The 20,109-nt window shown below is 59.0% G+C and overlaps 3 protein-coding genes across 6 annotated transcripts; 1 reads left to right on the forward strand and 2 right to left on the reverse strand.

The window, feature by feature from the left end:
* Positions 1-736: 736 nt before the first annotated feature.
* ELMO3 (engulfment and cell motility 3) lies at positions 737-6,126 on the reverse strand. Of its 2 annotated transcripts, none has more exons than XM_045818587.1 (20): positions 5,854-6,126; positions 5,671-5,711; positions 5,506-5,578; positions 5,271-5,321; positions 4,890-5,059; positions 4,704-4,803; positions 4,450-4,601; positions 4,290-4,368; positions 4,112-4,162; positions 3,899-4,021; positions 3,675-3,806; positions 3,466-3,567; positions 3,254-3,362; positions 3,011-3,147; positions 2,749-2,912; positions 2,534-2,646; positions 2,341-2,445; positions 2,158-2,240; positions 1,987-2,073; positions 737-1,899 (listed from the first exon to the last, which is right to left on the reverse strand). In XM_045818587.1, exons 1-20 carry the CDS (start codon positions 5,929-5,931, stop codon positions 1,687-1,689), a joined length of 2,163 nt encoding a protein of 720 aa, XP_045674543.1. In that variant the 5' UTR covers positions 5,932-6,126; the 3' UTR covers positions 737-1,686. The 2 variants fall into 2 exon arrangements, with proteins under 2 accessions (XP_045674543.1, XP_045674544.1); XM_045818588.1 differs by having other exon boundaries at positions 1,742-1,883.
* A 223-nt stretch (positions 6,127-6,349) lies between these two features.
* Positions 6,350-12,873, reverse strand: E2F4 (E2F transcription factor 4). The gene is made up of 10 exons (XM_045818589.1): positions 12,669-12,873; positions 12,131-12,240; positions 11,829-11,990; positions 11,475-11,518; positions 10,707-10,768; positions 10,192-10,489; positions 9,477-9,692; positions 7,621-7,668; positions 7,371-7,415; positions 6,350-7,272 (listed from the first exon to the last, which is right to left on the reverse strand). The coding sequence occupies exons 1-10, from the start codon at positions 12,801-12,803 to the stop codon at positions 7,157-7,159; spliced, it is 1,236 nt and encodes a 411-aa protein (XP_045674545.1). The 5' UTR covers positions 12,804-12,873; the 3' UTR covers positions 6,350-7,156.
* Positions 12,874-14,542: 1,669 nt separating this feature from the next.
* On the forward strand, positions 14,543-19,812 carry EXOC3L1 (exocyst complex component 3 like 1). Of its 3 annotated transcripts, none has more exons than XM_045818814.1 (14): positions 14,543-14,705; positions 14,795-15,059; positions 15,267-15,442; positions 15,522-15,741; positions 16,326-16,938; positions 17,018-17,135; positions 17,280-17,405; positions 17,517-17,617; positions 17,826-17,936; positions 18,676-18,805; positions 18,922-19,044; positions 19,112-19,279; positions 19,371-19,495; positions 19,577-19,812. In XM_045818814.1, exons 2-14 carry the CDS (start codon positions 15,038-15,040, stop codon positions 19,764-19,766), a joined length of 2,223 nt encoding a protein of 740 aa, XP_045674770.1. In that variant the 5' UTR covers positions 14,543-14,705; positions 14,795-15,037; the 3' UTR covers positions 19,767-19,812. The 3 variants fall into 3 exon arrangements, with proteins under 3 accessions (XP_045674770.1, XP_045674772.1, XP_045674771.1); XM_045818816.1 differs by having other exon boundaries at positions 19,124-19,279; XM_045818815.1 differs by having other exon boundaries at positions 14,873-15,059.
* The last annotated feature ends 297 nt before the right edge of the window (positions 19,813-20,109 follow it).

The raw sequence follows: 20,109 nt of genomic DNA on the forward strand, positions 1-20,109 counted from the left end.
CAGGCAGGGCCAGCCCAGTGTGCAGGTGTGCACAAATGAGTAACAGGCACCTGGGACTGGGGGCCCAGGGGAGCAATGAACTTAGCCTGGGAGGTCAAGGAGGGACTGGAAGCCGGGAAAAAATGGGCAGAAGAGAGAGAAGAGGGCAGTCAGGCAGAAGGGACTGGAAGGTGCATGTGGCAGGCCAGAGCTGGTGCTGCAGGTGGGAGGGTCCAGGCCCCAGCACAGTGAGGGAGGGTGCCAGCATGGACCAGGCGCCGGGAATCCTGCAAGCCACAGGCACTCTGTTGGAAGACGTAAACTACATCTGCAGTCCATCTCAACTCTGTCCATCATGGCACCGTGACCATTGCCCCCTGGACAATAGGGAAACGCTGAAAAATGCAGGGCGGGGGTGGTATGTGTGACCAGATCAGCTCCACGTTTGAGAAAGCTGCTGCGGTAGCTGGTTGTTGAAAGGACTGGAGGCAGGAGGTCCGGAGGTTCCTGTCGAGAGGACGGTGGCCTGCACAAGAGCCTGGACCACTGAGAAGGAATATTGGGGGGCTTAACTGCATCTGGGATCCCCACCCCCATTTTCACCTTGAACTCAACTGCAGACTATTCCAAGTGTGGGGGGAGTCTCTGGGTACCTGAGTCAGAAGCACAGCTGGGGGAGGGCAAGCTCAGCGTTTCTCCAAAGGAAATGTCATTGCATCACTTTTCAAGGTAACATGTTGACGATTGAATTTGTTATAAAAGATATTTGAGGAGGCGATGGGAAGGAGGTAGCGAGAGACATGGAAAAGGGGGTCAGAGAGTGGTGGCAGCGCTCAGCCTGTCCTGTGGGTCCTGTGGGTGGGTCTGCTCCTCTTTGCCCCAGAGGCTTAGGGTCCATGACCTGTGAGTGTGACCTCCAGCCCGGCCCGATACCCCTAGCCAGTTCTGACCCCAGGGGCCCTGGCCTGCCTGTGGCCCCCATCCCACCCTCCTGCAGTGGGTTTTAATTAGAATTCAGGTTTCCTTCACCAAATTCCCTCTTCTCAGAATACCCTCCCACCACCTAAGGATGTCTTCTGGAATTTTAAGTCTGCCCTTCAGCACAAAGCAGGCCCAGCTCCATACCTCTCCCACCCGGCCTCTCACCGGAGGGCCTCCAAGTCTCGCAAAGGACACAGGGTGGGCCAAGCAGCGTTCGAGACTGAGCTCAGGCTGTCAGGAGCCTCTGGAAACACAGCCCCCCAACTAGACCCCTGTCAACACTGCCCAGGAGGGCATCCACTCGGGGCAATGCCTCCTGCCCTGCGGCTTCTCCCTCACCTGGCTGGTAGCACCAGCCCTCCCTCCCTTGGTTGGTGCCCCCCAAACACAGGCCACCCCTCTCTGCAGACCCAGCACTGAGGGGAGCTGAGGACTCACCCTGAGGAAGGACAACGGGGCCCCCCTCCAGAACACCAGCCCCTCAGCTGTAGCTGCTCAGGTTTGTGGCCCTGAGCTGTGGCCCTGGCCTGACGCCCCACATCTCATTTGCCAGCTAAGTGTGAAGGCGGCGTGGCCTACTGTGTGCACAGCTGGCTGGACACGTACCCAAGAGCCAAGCAGATTTATTTCTGCCGCAGCCTCTGCTGATCAGGGTATCTGCACTTCTCCACCCTTCACCCTTCACAGCCACCACAGTGGCAGCAGCTGTGGCCCTTAGCCAACCTGTCAAGGTTCAGCGATGCTGCAGTCATAGCAGAAGTTGAAGTTGGTGGGGGGCGGGGGGATAGGGGGTGGCTGCTCAGGGATGGGCACGTTCTCCAGCTCCAGCAAGCGCAGCTTGGTCTCCATGGTCAGCAGCTGCTCCAGGTCTAGCCGTGTCTGCTCACTGCCCATGGGACTGCCCAGCAGGGTGCTCAGCCCATCTGTCCACAGGTGGAACTGGGGATGCAGCCAGCACCATGAGAGGCTGCCGGTCCCTTCCCCTGCCCGTCTGCCCACATCAGCTCTGTCTGCCCAGACACTCACCTCCCGTTTGGAGGGGGCAATGAAGTTGAGGTACGCCTCCTCCTCCCCATGGTCGTAGCAGACTGAGAAAGCTAACTCGTAGAGGTCCTGGGGAGGCAAGGGAACCAGGAGCACTGAGCAGGAGGCCGGGCAGGGCAGGGGGGAAGGAGCCCAGGTCCCTACTGGCCTCACCTTGTTCTGCTTCATGGAGCCCTTGTCCCGGATGTGCGGGCAGTCCCTGCCGGTCAGTAGTGCCCTGATGTCAGCCACAGGGACTGCAGGAAGAAGCTGGGCTGACCACGGGGGCCCCGGGTATCCCAGGGCATGGGTGGTCTGGGAAAGCAGGTGTCCGACCCCTGCCCCTGCCCTCCTTACGCTGCTCTGAGAGGCTCTCCGGGGCAGGCGGACTGGCACCGTCCTCCACGTCCCCGTACTGCAGCACCTTGTGGTTGGGGGACAGGCAGCAGAACCACAGCTTGTCTGGGCAGCAAGGGGAAGAGGGAAGGAAAGATGAGAGGGGCCCTGACCCCAAGCCAGCCGCCCTCTGTCCCCCTGCCCACTGAACAACCCTGGCGCCTCCGGCTGCTGATCTTGCGGAAGAGTGTCCCCTCGCAGAGGCGGAGCAGACGCTGCTGGCGGATCAGGCCCAGGAGCTCCGGCTTCAGCTTCTCCCGAAGCTCCCTGGTTGGCAGGGGAGGGTTGCTGACAGGACTGACCTGGGGCAAGGCCCATGGGTCACCAGGGAAAGCAGGGTCTGGGGCTGGACCCATCGCCGCCACTCACAGTATGGGAGGGGCCAGCGTGCCCTCCTGATGCAGGCGCTCCGTCTGCCTCAGTCGCAGCACCTCCCCGTAGTTGAGCGCGTTCACCTTGGTTCGGAAGAGCTCCAGGGAGCTGGGCTTCAGGGCCAGCGTGCGGGCCAGCTGCTCCCGGACCACTTGCATGACCTGGGGCCACCCCGGGCTCAGTTCAGGGTCTGAGCTCTGGGCCCCTCCTGGCACAGCCCCCTGCCGTGGCCGAGGGCTCCCGGCTCCCACCCACCCACCTTGTCAAAGTCCTCCTGTGTGGCCCGCATCTCCTTCCAGGTCTTATTCAGCAGCTGGATGCTCACACAGAAGAGCTCATGGAAGCTCTGGTCTTGGCCGAAGAACATGGGTGAAAAGTCCTGGGCCGTTTCGGAGCCTGGAGCAGGGGGGCAGGAGGGGCTCAGGGAGAAAGTATGTAAAGCCCCTGGCCCTCTCTGCCCTTCCGTCCCCTGTTCCCAGACACACTGCCCAGTCCCACTCACAGGGCTCCCCAACGTGGAGCAGCTCACACAGCAGCACGGTCAGCTGGATACTGCTCCGGGCAAAGGGGCACTCGTGCTTGTCCTCGCGGCTGCTGTTCTCCAACACAAACTGGGGTGGCGGCAGCGGAGAGCAGAGTGGGGCGTCACAGCTCGGCCCATGGGAACCCTCACAGGCAGGCGTCCTGCTCTGCCCACCCCTCCCCAACACTGACCCGGCTGTAGGCATTGGGTGCGTGTCTGGAGAAGTAGAGCATGTTGTCCAGGGCCAGCAGGCCGGGGGGCACGCGCTCTAGGTCTTGCGCGGGGTTGCTATTCTAGAGGAAGGGGGACAGGCAGCTGAGGCGGGGGCCCCGCCCTCCGGAACAACAGCAGTCCTGGGTTGAGGTAGGGATGGGTGGGGAGCTCGGGGAGGGTCACTCACGGAGAAGCCCAGTTTGCGGAACTCGCGGGCACAGAGGGAACGGCGACGGTCGGCACTCAGCCCAGCACTGGGGGACTCCCCTTCCAGTTCAAAGGCAGCCTGGCGCAGGGCCTGCAGCTGGTCCCGCTGATCCTGGGGTCACCATTTGGGGGAGGGGAGGAGTCACATCAGATTCAAGGCCAAGGTCCAGCTGCCCCCAGCCTGTGTACCCCAAAGGCACCCACCTGGCTGTAGGGGTCCAGTGGTGTCCGCATGCGCGGCTCCAGCAGCCCCAGTGTAAGGGACTGCAGCACGTACAAGTGGTGAGCCATCTCGTCGCCCATTGGCACTGCGCTGTGGATGATGTTCTGGAGGACAGCCAGCCCACGAGTGTGAGCTCGGGCTCACCAGGAGAGGAGAAATGGGGGGTGGGGTCCACCTGGCCCAGTGCCTCGTACCTTGTAGATGAACGGGCGAAGGTTTCTCTGCCACAGTTTGTCAAGCATTTGCTGAGGGTGGGTGGGAAGGGGGCTTAGATAATGTGACCCTACCACGAGCACCAACCCTGTAGGCCCAGGGCGGAACATAGTGCTCACCGGCTCCTGCCCCTCGTCCACCTCCCAGATGGACACCCACCTTACGGTCAGTGGGGCTGGCCCCCTGCAGCAAGGCCGTCAGCAGTGCCATGGCCTTGGTTTGCAGCTGCTGGTTCATCCTGGGATGAGAAGAGGGCTCAACGGGCCATCCAGGATCTGGCTGTGCTCCCTTCGTCTGCACCCCACCCCGGGAGACTTACACCTGTAGGTGCACCAGCAGCCTGTCCAGTGTAACCTCATTTTTGACCAGCTGGCCCAGGACAGGGCTGCTCAAGGTCACACTCTCCAGCAACCTGAGGGCCAGCGGCTGCACAGATGCATCCATCAGGTTCATGTTCACATAGCACACCACCTGTAGGGGGGCAAGGGTCGTCACCACCTGACCGGCATGGGTGGCCAGATCCTAACACCACCCCACTGCCCCGACCTGCTGTCCCTAGGAAAGCCCACCCACCTTCCTAACAAAGGGGATAGTGAGCGTCTCCCAGGACACCACGCCGTGCTCCATGAGCTCCAAGAAGGCCTGCAGTGCGAGGGCCAGCACCTCCCCTAGGCTGGGGGGACATCTGGGGCTGAGCAGGGCCCGGATCAGGACCCCCAGCCCCACCACATCCACCACCAACCACAGCCCAATGCTCACTCGTCCCCTTCCTCAATGATGGTGCCTAGCCTCTTTAGCCCATCACGGCTGATGACCTCCTGGGCAAAGGTCATGTCGGAGGCCAGTAGGGCGAGGTGCTGCAGGGCTTCCCGGCGCCCTTCATGACTCCCGCTCTGCAGCCTACCCAAGAGCTGCTCAGCCTCAAGGTCCTGGCAGGGGCAGGAGCAGAAGCAAAGGTGAGTGAGGAGGATGGGCGGAGGCAAGGAGTGAGGACTGAGGTGTGGGGACCATGGTGTCCACCAGGTGGAGCACTGCAGGGATGTGACTGGAGCCTCCAGACCTGGGGCACAGGCTTAGGGGGACAGAAAGGAGGCAAGGGCAGTGGGGCAGGGAATGAGGGTGGGCCAGGAGAGGCTTTACTGGGGCAGTGCTGAGGCACAGGATGCTGCCATTCTTGATCTCTGAGCGGTTCTGGAGAAGACAGCAGAAGAGGGAGAGAGAAATCAGGAAGGGCCCTGAGGGTTGGTGAACTGGGGTTGTAAACGAGGGAGGATTGGGAACACGGTGAAAGATCACATTCCAGTAGGGTGAGGAGTGGGAGGAATCGCGGCCGGAATCAGAAATTGGAAGGGTCTAAAGAGCAGTGGGCACTCACATTCTCAGTGATGTATCTCCTGCTGCCATCGGCAAACTGCAGGGCGTAGCGTTCAGAGTGAGCCAGGCTCCACCTGTAGGCAGAGGAGGCTCGGTGAGGCAGGTAGGGCGCGCCCCCTCCCGCCCGCCTTTCCCCCACCCCCTGGCCTGACAGGCCGGCACTCACGCGTCGCACACCTCCTTCAGCACAGCGGCCAGGGGCTTTGCCTGCAAGTGAAGAGGTCACTCACGAGGCCAGGAGGAAAGAGTTGGGGAAGAACCTGGGAAGGGGTAGGGTGGGCTGTTGTAAGGGGAAGGGGGCGACCCAGAGGTGGGCTAGGGTGGATGTTGGCCGGACTGGCCGGGTGACCTGGTCCAGCTGGATGAGCTGAGGGATGGCATCACGCTTCTGAACGGCGATCTTCACCACGTCCCTTGGGGGCGCCATGGTCAAGCTGGGGCGGGCGCCTTTGCCTTCTAAACCGAGCAACCTCCTGGGGAGGGGCACCTGCTCTGGGCCCCTGGGGACAATGAGGGTGTCCCTCTGTCCGTAACCTGACGCCGGTGGCCCGCACTCACTGCCCAGGCTCCCACACCTGGCGAGGCGCTCCGTCCTTCCCGAGGGAGCCGAGGCCAGTTCCGGGTTGGCGTCCCGGAGATAGGAGAATGGCACCTCCCCCGCCCCGCCCCGCCCCGCCCCGCAGAGGCCCCGCCCCACCCAAAGGTGAGGCAGGTGGGGGCGGGAAGGGAAGGGAGGGCTGCCGCGCTGCCACACCTCTGACTCCAGCAAAGATGACCCACCCAATCCCACCACCAATCCAGCAGTCCCAGGGAGGCACCCCTCCCGCAAAGAACCAGACCAGAGATAGCCTTAGGCATGATCTTTATTCACTTGGACACTGTACAAATATTACAACTTCCTTTTGCTGCAAAAAGTATAAAAATAATCTTTATATAGGAATCCATTCATTACGGCAAATCTTTCTAAATCTCCGCAAATGGCTCTAAATGAGGGTAAATGAATAAACAAGAGAAGGACTATGGGGCAGCAGGAGGTTGGGCCAATCCTCGGGGACTCACCTGCCCAGACTCCTAGCTAGAGACCTCTGTTTCTTCCTGTTTGCACCCCCTACCACCACCTACAGGTTGTCAGGGCTAAGGGTCAGGCAGAAGGGGGACAGAAGACCAGGAGCTTTAGGGTCAAGAAAGGGGTGGGGAGAAGTGAAGGAGCCTAGAAGTGGTGCTGGCAAGTGGCAGACTCCACCCCAGCTTCCCTCCTGGGAGGGGGAGGAGCTAGCAGGAACAGGGCAGTGGGGGTTGGACAAGCTGCTCTATGGAGTTTACTGGGTCCTCATTCTGTGACACTGGGTGGCAGCAGAGCCTGGGCTCAGGGAGGGGACAGGGAGGACACAAGGTGGGGGAAGGCTCCAGAAAAGGACAGGCAAATATTTTGGCGCCACCATGGAGGGAGCTGAGGCCCTTTCTCCCGCTCTCCCAGCACAACACAGGTGCCGGTGCAGGAGTGGGAGCCGTGGCCGGAACTGCAGTGAGGGAAGGCTGGGGGGGCCAGGAGTCTGTGGCTCTCAAGCTGTGGAGGGGTGAGGTGTGGAGGTCCCCAAGCAGCCCTCAGGTTAGACAGTCTGTGTCCCAGCCACACAGGGCGTCCCCATCAGTCAGAGGTTGAGAACAGGCACGTCAAAGAGGTCACAGACACCTTCACTCTCATCCAGGTTGTAGATGTAATCATGGTCTCCGGGGGGTGGAGAAAGGCGGAGAAGGGGGGCAAACACTGCGGAGAGTACCAGACTGAGGCTGGGGCCAAGGCCCTACCCAACAGCTGCCCAACCCCCTGTCCACACCCACGCCCCACCTCCCTCGGCCACCCACCTTCCGAGGTCATCAGCTCCTCCAGCAGCTCTGAGCTCATGCACTCTGCAGAAGGAGAAAGAGCTCGGTTACATTTCTGGCTCCTGCTTCTCCACCCACTAGGGCCCATGAAGGGAACCCCCCAATCAGGAACCTTTACACTTTGTCCAGGTACCGACCACAACCATAGGTCCCAGAAGGGCAAGAAAACTGCTGTAAGACCCAGCAAACTGTGCCCATACCCTAGCCCTAAGGAGAAACATAGCCCTACCTCGTGTGGGATCAAAGATTTCGGACAGCTCTTTGGGGAGTTCCAAAACTGAAAGACAAGAAAATCATGCTCAAGGGCACAGAGGTTCAGCTCGGCCCCACTGGAGTCCCCAGCCTCTTCAGATCCTATAATACCCACTCGGGGGTTTCACAGGCTGAAGAGATGGAGGCCCTGCCCCAAGCCAAATTGGCACTGTCTGTCAATCACCCTTGCTGACCCAAATGCCTGTGTCGAGCCCAAGGTACCAAAGGCTCATTGCAGATGGTACAGCCTTTCTAACTCAGAAGTGCTGCAGAAGGGCAAGCAGAACCCTTCCTTTATGAGCTCAGCATGCATACCCTGAGTGATGGAGGATGCCCTGCCTGATGCAGGATGCCCTGAGTGATGCAGGATGCCCTGCCTGAAGAATACCCCGTCCACCCCCACCCTTACTGGGCACTTCCTCGGTGGCAGGCTCAGACACCACATCTGAGCAGGGTTACCTAGCAGGGGAGGAGGCAGACACTTCAACAGGGGCTAGTGCTACAGAGTGACAGCCCTGCCACAAAGGTCTGACTGGGAGGATGTACATGTAAAGCAGGACAAAAGGAAGCTGGAGAGGAGTGCTGTGCTGGGGCTGGATCACAAGGGATGTCCTATGCTGGGCTACAAGGCTCTGGTTTTACCCAGCAGGCCTTAGGAAGCCAGGAAAGGTACTTTTGTAAACAGAAATGCCAGGCAGGCTGTGCTTCGGACATTATCGACTGAGGTAACGAGGATGCTGAAGAATTTATGCCAGAGGTGGCCGGCAGATCCCGAGTGTGAGGATATGACAGATGTCTGGAACAGAACTCACTCAGCAGATGTGATGTGGGAGGAGAAGAAGGAGGGAGGAGCTGGGACTGGAAAAGCAAGTGCGGTTGAGAACACGTGGGAATGGAGAGCCCACTGGATGTGCGGAAGAAGGCACGTGGACATTAAGTGTGGGGTCCAGGAGAAATACCTGAGCAAGATGGAGCCTAGGGGTTCATCTAGCCCTCTGCAGGTGTGGCATGGGACAGAGACCTGGGAAGTGTCTATGTTTAAGGAAGCGCCAGGAAGAGGTCAAAAGGGAAGCCAGTGAGAGAAGGGCCAAGAGCTGGCATTGTTAGAGCCAAAAGAGAAAAAAGCATCAGTACGGAGCAAGAGGCCGTCAGAGCACAGCAGCCTCGAAACCCGCTGGGGCTGACAGTCAGGGTTGGGCAACTTCCCAAGAGCATGGGGGGGTGGGGAGGGGTGCAGGGGTCCTGACTGCTGCAAGCAGGGGGTGACTAGGAGATCAAGATATGAAGTGGAGTGGAGATGACTTTCTCAGAGTCCAGAAAGAGAGGAGACAGGGAAAGTAAGAGAGGGAGACAGAGGGGACAAAGCATCGTTTAGCGAGAGAGCAGTGCCTATAGGCTGGGGAGGAGGAGTCCTGGGAAAGGAACACTCGAGTTGCCAGATAGAGACGGGACTCCAGCGAGAAAATGCCGCCTCTCCCGGGAAGGGCTGCTGTCTTTGGGGCCTGAGGGCTACACCACAGCCCCTTCCCCGAGAGAGTGCTTTCACCTTCCTGAGACCCGAGTCGAAGGGTGGCAGGCAGGGTCTGAGGCAGGGCCAGGGAATCTTGTGACAGACCAGTAAGGGGGACAAACAGGCGCCAGCACTGAATCTGGAGGCTGAGCTCCCCGTTCCGGCTGGCCGAGCTCTGGTCTAGGCAAGGTGGACAGCAAGGGCTGGCCCTCATGCTGGCCAGCTCTGGCTGAGGACTTAGGACAGCTGAGTTCCCAGACCCAGTTCTGTTTCTGACCTCAGACTGGCTAAGGCTGGGTTTTCCCAGTGGGACAAGTACTCACCGCCTGTGGGGTCTGCCTTGATGGGCTCAAAGGAGGTAGAAGGGTTGGGTCCAGATGAACTGCTATTGCTGCTGCTACTGCTGCTGCTGCTGCTGCTACTGCTGCTGTCCAGCAGGGCAGACGACTGCAGTGGCCGGGTGTCCAGTGCTGTCGGGCCCAGTGGGAGTGAGCTGAGCTCACCACTGTCCTTGCTATCGGTTTCAGGGCCGCCACTCACTGCAACCACATGCCCCAAACCCAGTCACTTGGGGGCAGGAAGTGGGATATCATAGCTGGCTGTGACAGGACACATGGCCAGGATGCCTACAGCCCTGGCTCCCAGGCCCTAGGACAGTTAGGCACTGCCAGTTCCCCCTGAAGAGGTGGCCTGGAAATGAGGCACCGAAGGAGACAGGGGCACCAGGCCTGTAAGAGCGGGGCACTCACGGACAACATGGAAGCTGTGACCACCCTTCCAGAAGGGCTGTTGGGGCAAGTGAGACATAGGTGGGTCTGGGGGGAAAACTGCCACCACTAATGCCCCTCCACTCAGTCAGAGATTCCCTGTTAAAGAGGGCTCCCTTGTCACAGCGAGGGGAGGTCAGCTGGGGGCCAGAAAAAGGACAATCCCCACAGGGTCTCTGCCAGCTCCGAGTACATAGCATCCCACAACCCAGGGATATTGCCCCTTGGGTCCCAGAGATCACTCTGTCACCAGATGCTCATCATGTCTCACCTGTGATCTCAGCTGCCGGACTGGCCATCTCCTGGGCTTCAGTGCTGCCAGGGACACAGGTGCTGGTGGTCACCTGGGGACTGCTTGGGTGTGAGGCATCCTGGGGCAGGGCCACCGCAGGTTTGGGCAGAGGCGGAGGAGTAGAGACAGCAGGTGGGCTCTGGAGCAGATCTTCAGGCGGCGGCACAGGCACCGCCACAGGCGGTGAGCTCCATGCCTCCTTGTTCACCAGCAGCACCTCGATGGGCCCACTCACACTCTTCAAATGAATCTGGTACTTCTTCTGCCCATTGAGGCCCTGGGGTGTGGGACAGAGGACGGAGGGCAGGTGGAACTGGAAGCAGGTTTGCCTCCTGCCTCACATGAGCCAGTGTCCTCTCCCACTCCAGGCTGCCCATCCTCCTAGATAACCCAAAAGCTCAGGCCTCCCCCTACCCGCCCCACCCTGGACTTATCAGGCTCCACAGCCAGCATCCACCCTCAACCAACTCTGCCTGCCTGAGATGAGCACCCACCTCTGGGATGGGCACCTCCAGGCTGGTGCCAGACGGAGCCCGGATGGCCAGGAGGGTGTCTCCTAGAATATCAAGGAGGATGGGTCAGGGCCCAGGGGCTCAATCTGAGCTGAGAATGGGGGTTCCTGTCCCTTGGAGCAAGGAAGGACATTACGGTCTTTGAGGGCCCAGACAGTAGGCCTCACCCATCCCCCACAATGGCTTGAACAGAGAACTAGAGCCTTTCTCCTTCCAAGGACCCAAGGGTCTGTAACCAGAAAATCCGGATTCAAACATGTGGAACAAAAAGTTGCTGGCCATGGGCATCACACATCCTCAGCTGAGGGCTGCTCCCTAGGTGTAGGTGTTCTGGCCAAGGCCAACATCCCTTCCCCAGGACGGGTCTGAGGGATGAAAGATGGAAAACGGACTGTTCCTGTATCCATAATGCAACTAAACTAACTACAGGTTGGAAGTGGGCATCGTTGCCCCCTGGATACAAGCACGCACGAACGCATGAACGAGGATGCAGAGGCCAAACCCAAGGGTAGGCAGGGAAGGGACCGACCCAGGAACTCAGTCCAAGATTCTTATATCCTCTCAGTATGTTTAGTCTCCACAGGGTCCCGGGGACCCTCAGATCCAGAACTTACCCTGCCTGATTCCTCTTTACAAAGGCCTCAGGAACTCTCTTAAGAGATGGAACTCTCTTTGGATACCGAACCCACTGCTCAGGACTGTGGCTCAGCCCAGCCCCTCCCCATCTCCCCCCACTCAGGCTCTGCTCACCAGCAAAGCATCTGCAGATGTCCTCATGAGTCACGTAGGCCAAGGTGTGGGGGTTAAGGAGAACGACTGATGCCCTGCCTACAGCGACAGACGGTAGATCACAGAGAAGACCAAGCTCTTTAACAGATATCTAACACACAAACGCTCAGAGAAGGTCCTGGGATGGGGGTCCAGATGGAGAGGGATCACAGGTAGGGGAGGGGCTCTAAAGAGAAGCAGGAAGCTGGGACCTGGCCAAGAGCTGCAGGACCAGCCTCTCAAGAGGGACAGGGCCCAGAGCACCACACAGCAAACCCAGATGGACCAGAGGGCCCCTCGCCCACACCCCAGGAGCAGGGACTGCCAGGAGGATATCAGCTGTTCTGCACGTCCTCAGTGACATTCCGGATGCTCTGCTGCACCCACACCTTGTGCTGGTCCAGTTCTTGCTCTCGCTGCTGCAGCTCCTCGATCTCTGCCTTGAGCTCAATCAGCTTGTCCGCAATCTCCCGGGTATTGCAGCCAGGCCCCACGCCCCTGAACCCAGGGAGTGGGGCTGAGAGGGGCTGCCAGAAACTCTGCGTCTCATGGTCCCTGCTCTCTCCTGCACCCCCCACCCCCCCACCCCACACTTCTGGGGAAGGGATCCCATTACCCTCCCAGGTGCCCTCACTCACTTCCACTGGATGCTATTCTTGGATTTTTTCTCGATCAGCCCAATACCTTCCAGCACGTTGGTAATGTCGTAAATCCGCCGTTTCTGGCGCACAGCTAGGGTGTCAGCTGCCTGGCAGAGAGAACAGAGAACAGGTTGCTCAGTCCCACTCTCAGGTGTACCCTCAGATACCCTGAGACTTGGTCTGCAGGAGTCTGAAAAGGCGATGGACAGTCCCAACGCTCCTCCCAGCCATTACAATAGCGCAGGACCCCAGGGCGGAAAAAGGTCTGGCTCAGGCTGAACTGATGTTCTGTTGCTCTTTTCCCCGGGCAGGGAGGGCCACGAGGATCTGCACCTGCAGCTCCGACACTGGCACACAGCTGACACCCAATTTCCTCAGCTGAATGGATTAAACTGCTCCCGGCCTCCCATTTGTGAGAAAGCACACGGATGGCGGCCTATTCTCTGAGGGCTTCGCTGGGCCGCCCCGGGGGTTCCCGCTACCTGCCCAGGCCTGTTCCACCATCCCCCCTATTGCCCCTTAGCCCGGGGCGCACCAGCTTGAGGTCAAGCACGCCGTCCTTGGCCTCCTGCAGAAGCGACACGAACTTGGTTGTGAGAAGTCCCAAACTCTTCTCGTGCCGGCTTGGGGTGCCCGGGGGCGGCGGCGCCTGTGGCCCGGCCTCCGCCATCGCGCCCGCCCGCCGCCTCCCCTCTGCCAGGCCAGGCCAGGCCGGCGCCGCCGCCACTTCCGCTTCCGTTCCTCACCGCCAGCCGCCGGCGCCAGCGTCGCTGCTTCCGCTTCCTCCCCGCTCTCTCCTAGGGAACCCGGAACAATTCCTCTCTGCGGACATGGCCGCAAAACTTCGGGGACTATCAGCAAATGTTCAACCGCCAAAAAGGACGAAAACAACTCAGGGATCCCGAGAGACGGAACATGATGCAAATATTGTGGAGGAAGTCGATGCCAGCCCGGCAGTAGAGAAACGGGAGTCACTGAAACCTTCCTGGATGGCCAGCCTGCCCCAACACCACTAACTCTGCCCTAGCCCCCCTGTCGGGAGAGGGGACCACACTGCCAGATGAAGCCCTTGTGTTTCCCCAATCCTGCTCCTATAAGCTACCCCGCTGTCTTGAGGTCACCTACCCTATTATCGCACTTCACTTTCAGCCAAACAGTAAGCACTAACTACATCTAGCTTGTCCTCTGGTCTGCAACCTCGGCCTAGTCTTTCCCCAGCCTAGTCTTTCTCTTGTCTCCACACTGCAGTGCTCAGGGGCCATGGAATTAGAACCACTTTTCAGCCAATGCAAACATGTTCACCGATGCACAAATATATGTAAAGCACTTAGAGCAGTTCTTAGTGTGTAGGAAATAATATGTCTTTGCTGGTATCATTTTGTTATTTTTAACATTTTTGTTATCATTGTTGATTTTTGGTCAAGTTCTCTGGGAAACAGACTTTGACACAGGGATCTGCCTGCAGGAAGTTTATTGAAAAATCCACACTTGTAAGACAAGCAGAATTGGACAGAGAAGGGTTTAAACTGCAATGCAGTTATAATAGAGGCCTCTCGCTGGCCAGTGGAACTCCAGCCAGACTTGCCAGGGAGGACCCAACCCCACCATCCCCATCCTTCTGGCCACATCCCTCCCTCATCCCACCCAGAAGGCTCATACCAGGAGGAAGTGCTGGCTGCGCTTTGTCCTTGACTGTGGAGTCTACTTTAGGGCCCAGAGAAGCCAGAACCCAGCCCATCCTACTAGGAGTTGTGAAACTAGGGTGGCCCTTCTGAGATATTCCACATCCAGGAAAGGGTGCTGGGCCTTTGCAACTCAATACTGACTGAGAGACAGTTGTGAGACCTCAGCAGCCCACACACGTGGTAGCTAGGGGAGCAAGTGTCTTTGACATGATTTGGGTGGTAACTACCTGGTATTGCCTTCCATGGCCCCCTTTAACTCTCAAGATAAACTTCTTTCATAGCCCTTGAACCTCTCCTGCCATCACCCACCACACACAAGAGTCTTTGCAGCAGCCTGTGATCCCTCACTGCTCTGCAAGGCACACACCCTTCTCTGAGGGGCCTGTCAGTTTTCATGCTGTGACGTTGTCTGCATCCATATTTGCACACCCCACTCCCCACAGCAGGTTGGGACCATCTAGTTCATGTCTGTTCTGAGCGCTAAGACGTCCTGGGTAGAATGGCCAAGACTTAACAATCACAGGGAGTACAGATCCTCCTTCCCCCAAGGAAGTGGGGCCCAGCCCTCCCTGCCCCTTCCCACAGTGCAGATGCTCTTTCCTGTTGGGAATAAAATGCAGGAGACTCAGCTTCCTTCCTTCCTGCACGTGGCCTTGGGCGGGGAGGGACCTTGGAGGGAGGAGGGGGCCCCTGGGCAGGGAGGTGGGACAGAAGCTTCCTTGGGAAGAGGAATTCTGCTGCATGCTGAGGTGTGGGCCAGAGCCACCCAAGCCCTGTGAGCCAGCGGAGGGAGTGCCCAGCTCTGCTGTGAGCTCCGGGGGAGAGTGCCATCCTCAAGGCCAGCGCTGTTTGCGGAGGAGGGAGAACTGGATGCCTGGTCAAGCCTGGTGAGTTCCATACCAAACTGTCTTCTGCAACTAAGAGCAAAAGAGGGGTCCAGTGGAGACCTGTGCCTACCTTCCTCACTTGACTTCAGGGGCGAAACTGAGAAACCCAGCAAGGGAGGCTTCCCAGGTGCCTCCCCATCACACCCACGTCCCTCTCATTTCCTGAGGATCCTGGGCAGGAGCCTCCCACCTCCTTCTCACAGAGGCCTAGACAGAGCCTGCAGCTCAAAGGAGGATCCACTCTACCTGCTGTAACCCAGACCCTTGCCCAGACCCTCATCTTGGCTCTGGCTCCTCCAGGGCCTAAAGTGGACTCCACAGCTAAGGACAAAATGCAGCCGGCCCTTCCTCCTGGTATGAGCCCTTCTGGGTGGGTTAGGGGAGGGATGTGACCAGAAAGATGGGGACGGTGGGGTTGGGTCCTCCCTGCCAGGTCTGGCTGGAGTTCTATCAGTCAGCAAGAGAGGTAGACTGCCCTGGGGGCCAGACTGAGGAGCAGGAAGGGGAGCGGGGTCAGCAGCCGCTTCCCTCAGGCCCTGCCCAACTGACATGGCTGCCCAGGCTCTTCCTGCCCAGGGCCCGAGTGGCCAGAGCAGGAGAGGGCAGAGAGGCTGGCCCGAGGTGCAGCACTCAAATGGGCCTCAGGAATCTTCTACCGGCCAGAGCAGCTGGCCAGGCTGGGCCAGTACCGCAGACGTGAGGTTCAGCGTACCTGCTCCCTGGAAACGCGCATCAAGGTGGGCCTCAGGCTGGGGCAGGAGTACTGGGGTGGGTGGCAGAACAGGCCAGAGCTCACTATCTCCCTCCCTTCCGTAGTCAGTGGTGCAGTCATACCTGGAAGGTGTGAAGACTGGTGTGTGTCAACTGGCCCAGGCCCTTGAGGCCCTGCAAGGAGCACGTGAGGCCCTGGGTCAGACTCATGGGCTGTTCCAGGTTATGGCCGAGGCTGCACAGACTCTAGAGCCCTTGCGGGAGCAGTTTGCCCAGCACAGGCAACTGCAGGCTCTGTCTCAGCTGCTGCCCCGGCTGCGAGCAGGTGAGTGTGCAGGGGCCCTGGGCTTCGGCCCTTCGGCGGTTAGTCAATAAACGCTCGTCAAGGGGCTGCGGCACTAGGAGAGATTACACGGAGGGACACACCAGGACCTCCCAGAGAGTAACTCAGGCTTCCGATGGCATAAAAAGCAGGGTGCAGATTAGCTCACTCTGGGGTTCCTGAGCAAGGAATGTCTGGGCCAGGACTGACACCCAATCAAGTGCCTCTGGCTGCTACCCTGGTTGTTAAATTGAAATATTTTCCTAACAGGGAGCGTGAATAGCCACTAGGATGGCCCTCAAGTTCCTCCCTGCCTTCCCTCCAGGATCCCTGACTTCCTTATGCTCCATCCACTCAAGGGTTTACACTAGGACCTTTCCTGCTGCTTTCAGATCAGCCACCGCTCTACTGTATTGGTTATTTTTTAATTCTTTTTAATCTAAGACTAAATAACCTACTGGAAGTCTACTGTGCTGGCTATTAAATACTTTACATCACCGCAGCCCCAGGGCTCAGATCTGATCCTGTACCTATTGGACAGGTGGGAAGGCTGAGATCCAGGGCTGTCATCTCTGCTCCCTCCTTAGTGCCGGCTGCAGTGGTCCACACACAGACCCTGATTGATGCCCATCAGCTCTTGGAGGCATACGTGAGCCTTCGGGAGCTGGAGCAGCTGCAAGAGGAGACGTGGGCATCTCTGGGGGGCCTGGAGTTGCCGGTCTTCGAGGGACTGGGCCCCCTGGCTGAGGCACTGGGCCAGGCTGTGGAGATGGCTGTAGGGGCCGCAGGGCAGCTGGCACGGGAGGATCCAACCCTGTTGGTGGCTGCTGTGCGTGTGGCGGAGGTGGAGGCCAGCCGTACAACCTCCCTTGAGCAGGCCCCCCGGGACTGGCGACAGCGCTGTCTGCGGGCACTAGAAAAGGGCCTAGAGCAGGTCCACTTTGGGACACCTCTGCTGCCTGAACCAGGGGCCCTAGCAGGGTGGCTGGAGGCTCTGCAGGTGGCTCTACCAGCTGAACTGGCCACAGCCGAGGCACTGATAGCACCCTGCTGCCCACCACACTACAAGGTGGTACAGCTGTGGGCCCATACGCTGCACAGTGGCCTGCGTCGCTGCCTGCAGCAGTTCCTGGAAGGGCCTGAGCTGGGAGCCAATGATGCCTTCACCTTGCTGCACTGGGCACTGCATGTGTACCCGGGGTCAGTGCCTTTGGGGCAATGGGAAGTGGGTGGATCAGAAGCTGGGGGCTCAGTGTGACATTGGACTACTCATCGCCAGGCCAGAAATGATGGGGAGTCTGGAACTGGGGCCTGAGGCTGATGTGTCTCAGCTGGAACCCCTACTGACCCTGGAGAATATTGAGCAGCTAGAGGCAACATTTGTATCCAAAGTCCGGGTGAGTAGTTGGGGTCCAGGTCCAGAGGAGCTCTGCCACCGCTGTGTGACTGCATCTGTACAGTCATATGTTTACCTGCCTCTAACAGGGCCGGTGACCTGCTATGCCCTGCTACACTTTGCCACCCCTCATCTCTTCCCCCAGGCAAATGTGGTGCAGTGGCTGCAGAAGGCCCTGGAGGGGGAGATAGCTGAGTGGGGGCGGGAGCAGGAGCCTGACACAGACCTGTCTGGCTTCTACTACTCACCAATGCCAGCCATCGTGCTGCAGGTGAGTGGGAGGTGGCAGCCAGGTGGGCTGCCCTTTTAAAAAATGGGGGGTGGGCGTGGAGTGGAGGGCAGGACTAGGACTCTACTGATGGCTGCCCATCCCTGCCTGCAGATCCTGGAAGAGAACATTCGAGTGGCCAGCCTGGTCAGTGAGTCACTGCAGCGGCGGGTGCATGGCATGGCACTGTCAGAACTGGAAACATTCTTGAGGAGGTCTGCCAAGGCACTGGCCCACCCCCCACCTCGCCCTGCTCCTGGGACAGCCCAGGCGGGCTCTGAGTGAATAAGGCATATCAGTGGGAAAGGCTCCTCCAAACAGTGTCTTGGGTATCTTGGAGGTGGGGCCAGAGTACTCGGGGGACAGGGATTGTTGGGGGACCAAAGTGACAGCAAGTGCAGGAGCCACCTCTGCCCTTTGCAGCTTCATTGATGCTCTGATCCGATTCTCCCGGGACCATCTGAGAAGGGAAGCAATGGTCCCTCATTATGTGTCCTACCTACTGGCAGCCCTCAACCACCAATCAGCACTCAGGTAACAGAAAGCCCCCACAGAACCCCACCTTCACTGACCCCTGACTGGACACCAATCAAGTATGGACCCAGCCTTCACTAGACTATTAGGAACTCTGAACTCACATAGCTCCATGGTTCCAATCTACAAATTACTAGCTGTGTGACCCTGGGAAAGTTGCCTAATCTCTCTTTTCTCATTGGTGTTATATGGGTAATAATGATACATTATGAAAATCGCGTTAGATGTGAGGTACCTACCACAGTGCCTAACACATAGTCTCATGTATTTATTCGTTCAACATACACTTACAGAGTCCTACTCTAGGCCAGGTAATGTCTGGGGTTACAGCTGTGGAAAAATATTCCCATCCCCTTGGGTCTTATATTCTTTGGGGTGAGGGCAGAGAGGACAAACAAATAAGTTGCTTTACTCCCTCCCAAATAAGTTGATCTTTACTCCCTCCTGACTGGGATGAACTCACTCCCCTTACCAATGAGGGAACAGAAACCGAAAAACATGACTTGCTCAAGGTCGCATCGCGAATTAGAGGGAGGTCCGGCTGGGCTGTGTCCCTTCTAACTTCCTGAGCCCACCACTCCACAACCCCAGACCTTCAGAAGTGCGGGGAATTGCATTTCTTGTCTCCTCCCGCCACGCACACACCCGCCACTAGGCGGCGCCCCAAAAGCGGCCGGACGAAGGAAGGACTGTGAGGGCCTTGGCCTTGGTCCTGAAACCGTACTTTTGGTTGGTCCAGCTCCTCCGTGTCCGTCTTGCAGCCCGACGGGGTGGCTTCAGGGGCCTTGACAGCGGTGCAGGCGGCGCTGGACGAGCTGCAGAGGAGGATCTGCCGACTGGTGTTGGAGGCGCTGCTGGTGGAGCTCCAGGTAAGGCTTCAAGTGGGGATGGGGGTAGGAGGAGATCAGGCGCACGGATGCAAGTCTGCGGGAAATGCCGGGTCTGGATCGCCCTTCCAGCCCGGTCTCTGTCCCCGCGCCCCCAGCCCCCGTTCGCGACTCTGCCCTCGCGCCGTTGGCTGTCGAGCCCCGAGATGCTGGAGGACGTGTGCGAGCGAACAAAGCGCTTCTGCCGGAACTTCTGCCGTGTTCGGAACCCCGCGTTCCAGGTGTGTTGGGGCAAGGCAGGTGAGGGTGGAGCACCGATGGGAAAGGCGTCCTGGACCCACCTGATAGCCCTCTTCGCAGGTGCTCCTGGCCGAGGCAGAGCGCACGGTGGTGCTACAGTACCTGTGTGCGCTGATGCAAGGCCGCCTGGTCTGCCGCGGTGCTGACGAGCGCAACCTGGCAGCCGAACGCCTACAACATGATGCCGCCCAGCTTCGGGATCTTTTCTTACATTTGGTGAGAGTTTGTTGGGCGAGTAGACAGGCGGGGATCGCGGTGGTTAGGTGGGAGCCAAGGGCCAGCTCAAGAGCTACCCCAACATGTTCAGGGCCTGGAAGAGAGCGTTCAGTGCGCTCCGGTGCTGCTCACCCTGCGGAAGCTGCTGAACCTCCGAGACCCCACGATGCTTGGCCTCGAGGTGGCAAGCCTCCGGCAACAATTTCCCGACGTGAGGTACGCAAATGGGGCGGAAAGAGAGAAGGGACTTGAGAGGGACGGAGCGGGGCTGACGCATCTCCCTGGCTCCCCCCATAGCGAGGATCACGTCTCCGCCCTCCTGGACCTGCGTGGGGACGTTTCCCAAGAGCAACGCCTCGCTGCACTCAGCTCCCTGCAGGACGGCTCGCAGCCCTCGCCCCCCGCGGGTCGCCGCGCACTTTTCAGCCTTGTGCCAGCACCTACGCCAGCTCCATCCAACTGCATCTTCTCGGGGATCTGCGTCTGACTCCCAACTACCCGCAGAATAAAGCTACGCCCTCCTTACCCCCGAATTGTGTGTGTTGGGGAAGGGGGAGGGGATGAAATAAAAGTGTCTGCGAACGTTAGAGGGTGTACAGATAGGGAGACGCCTAAGGCGTCCGGTCTGTAGTCCTGAAATACTGGCTGCACACCACCTATCCCGGCATCAGTTCCCAAGTATCTGGGCTTCCACCACCGTGTAGTTCCGCACGGACTACATCCCCACGTATGGGCGCTGAGGCAGTGATCTCGTGTCTCCCTGGCCCTGCCTCGCAGGGCCAGGTACTTACTACCTGAAACCTTGAAACCTGCCCGGCCCTGGTGGAGGG

Source organism: Phyllostomus hastatus, unplaced genomic scaffold (genome assembly GCF_019186645.2).
Source record: "Phyllostomus hastatus isolate PE091 unplaced genomic scaffold, TTU_PhHast_1.1 phas_scaffold_345, whole genome shotgun sequence".
Lineage (NCBI taxonomy): Eukaryota > Metazoa > Chordata > Mammalia > Chiroptera > Phyllostomidae > Phyllostomus > Phyllostomus hastatus.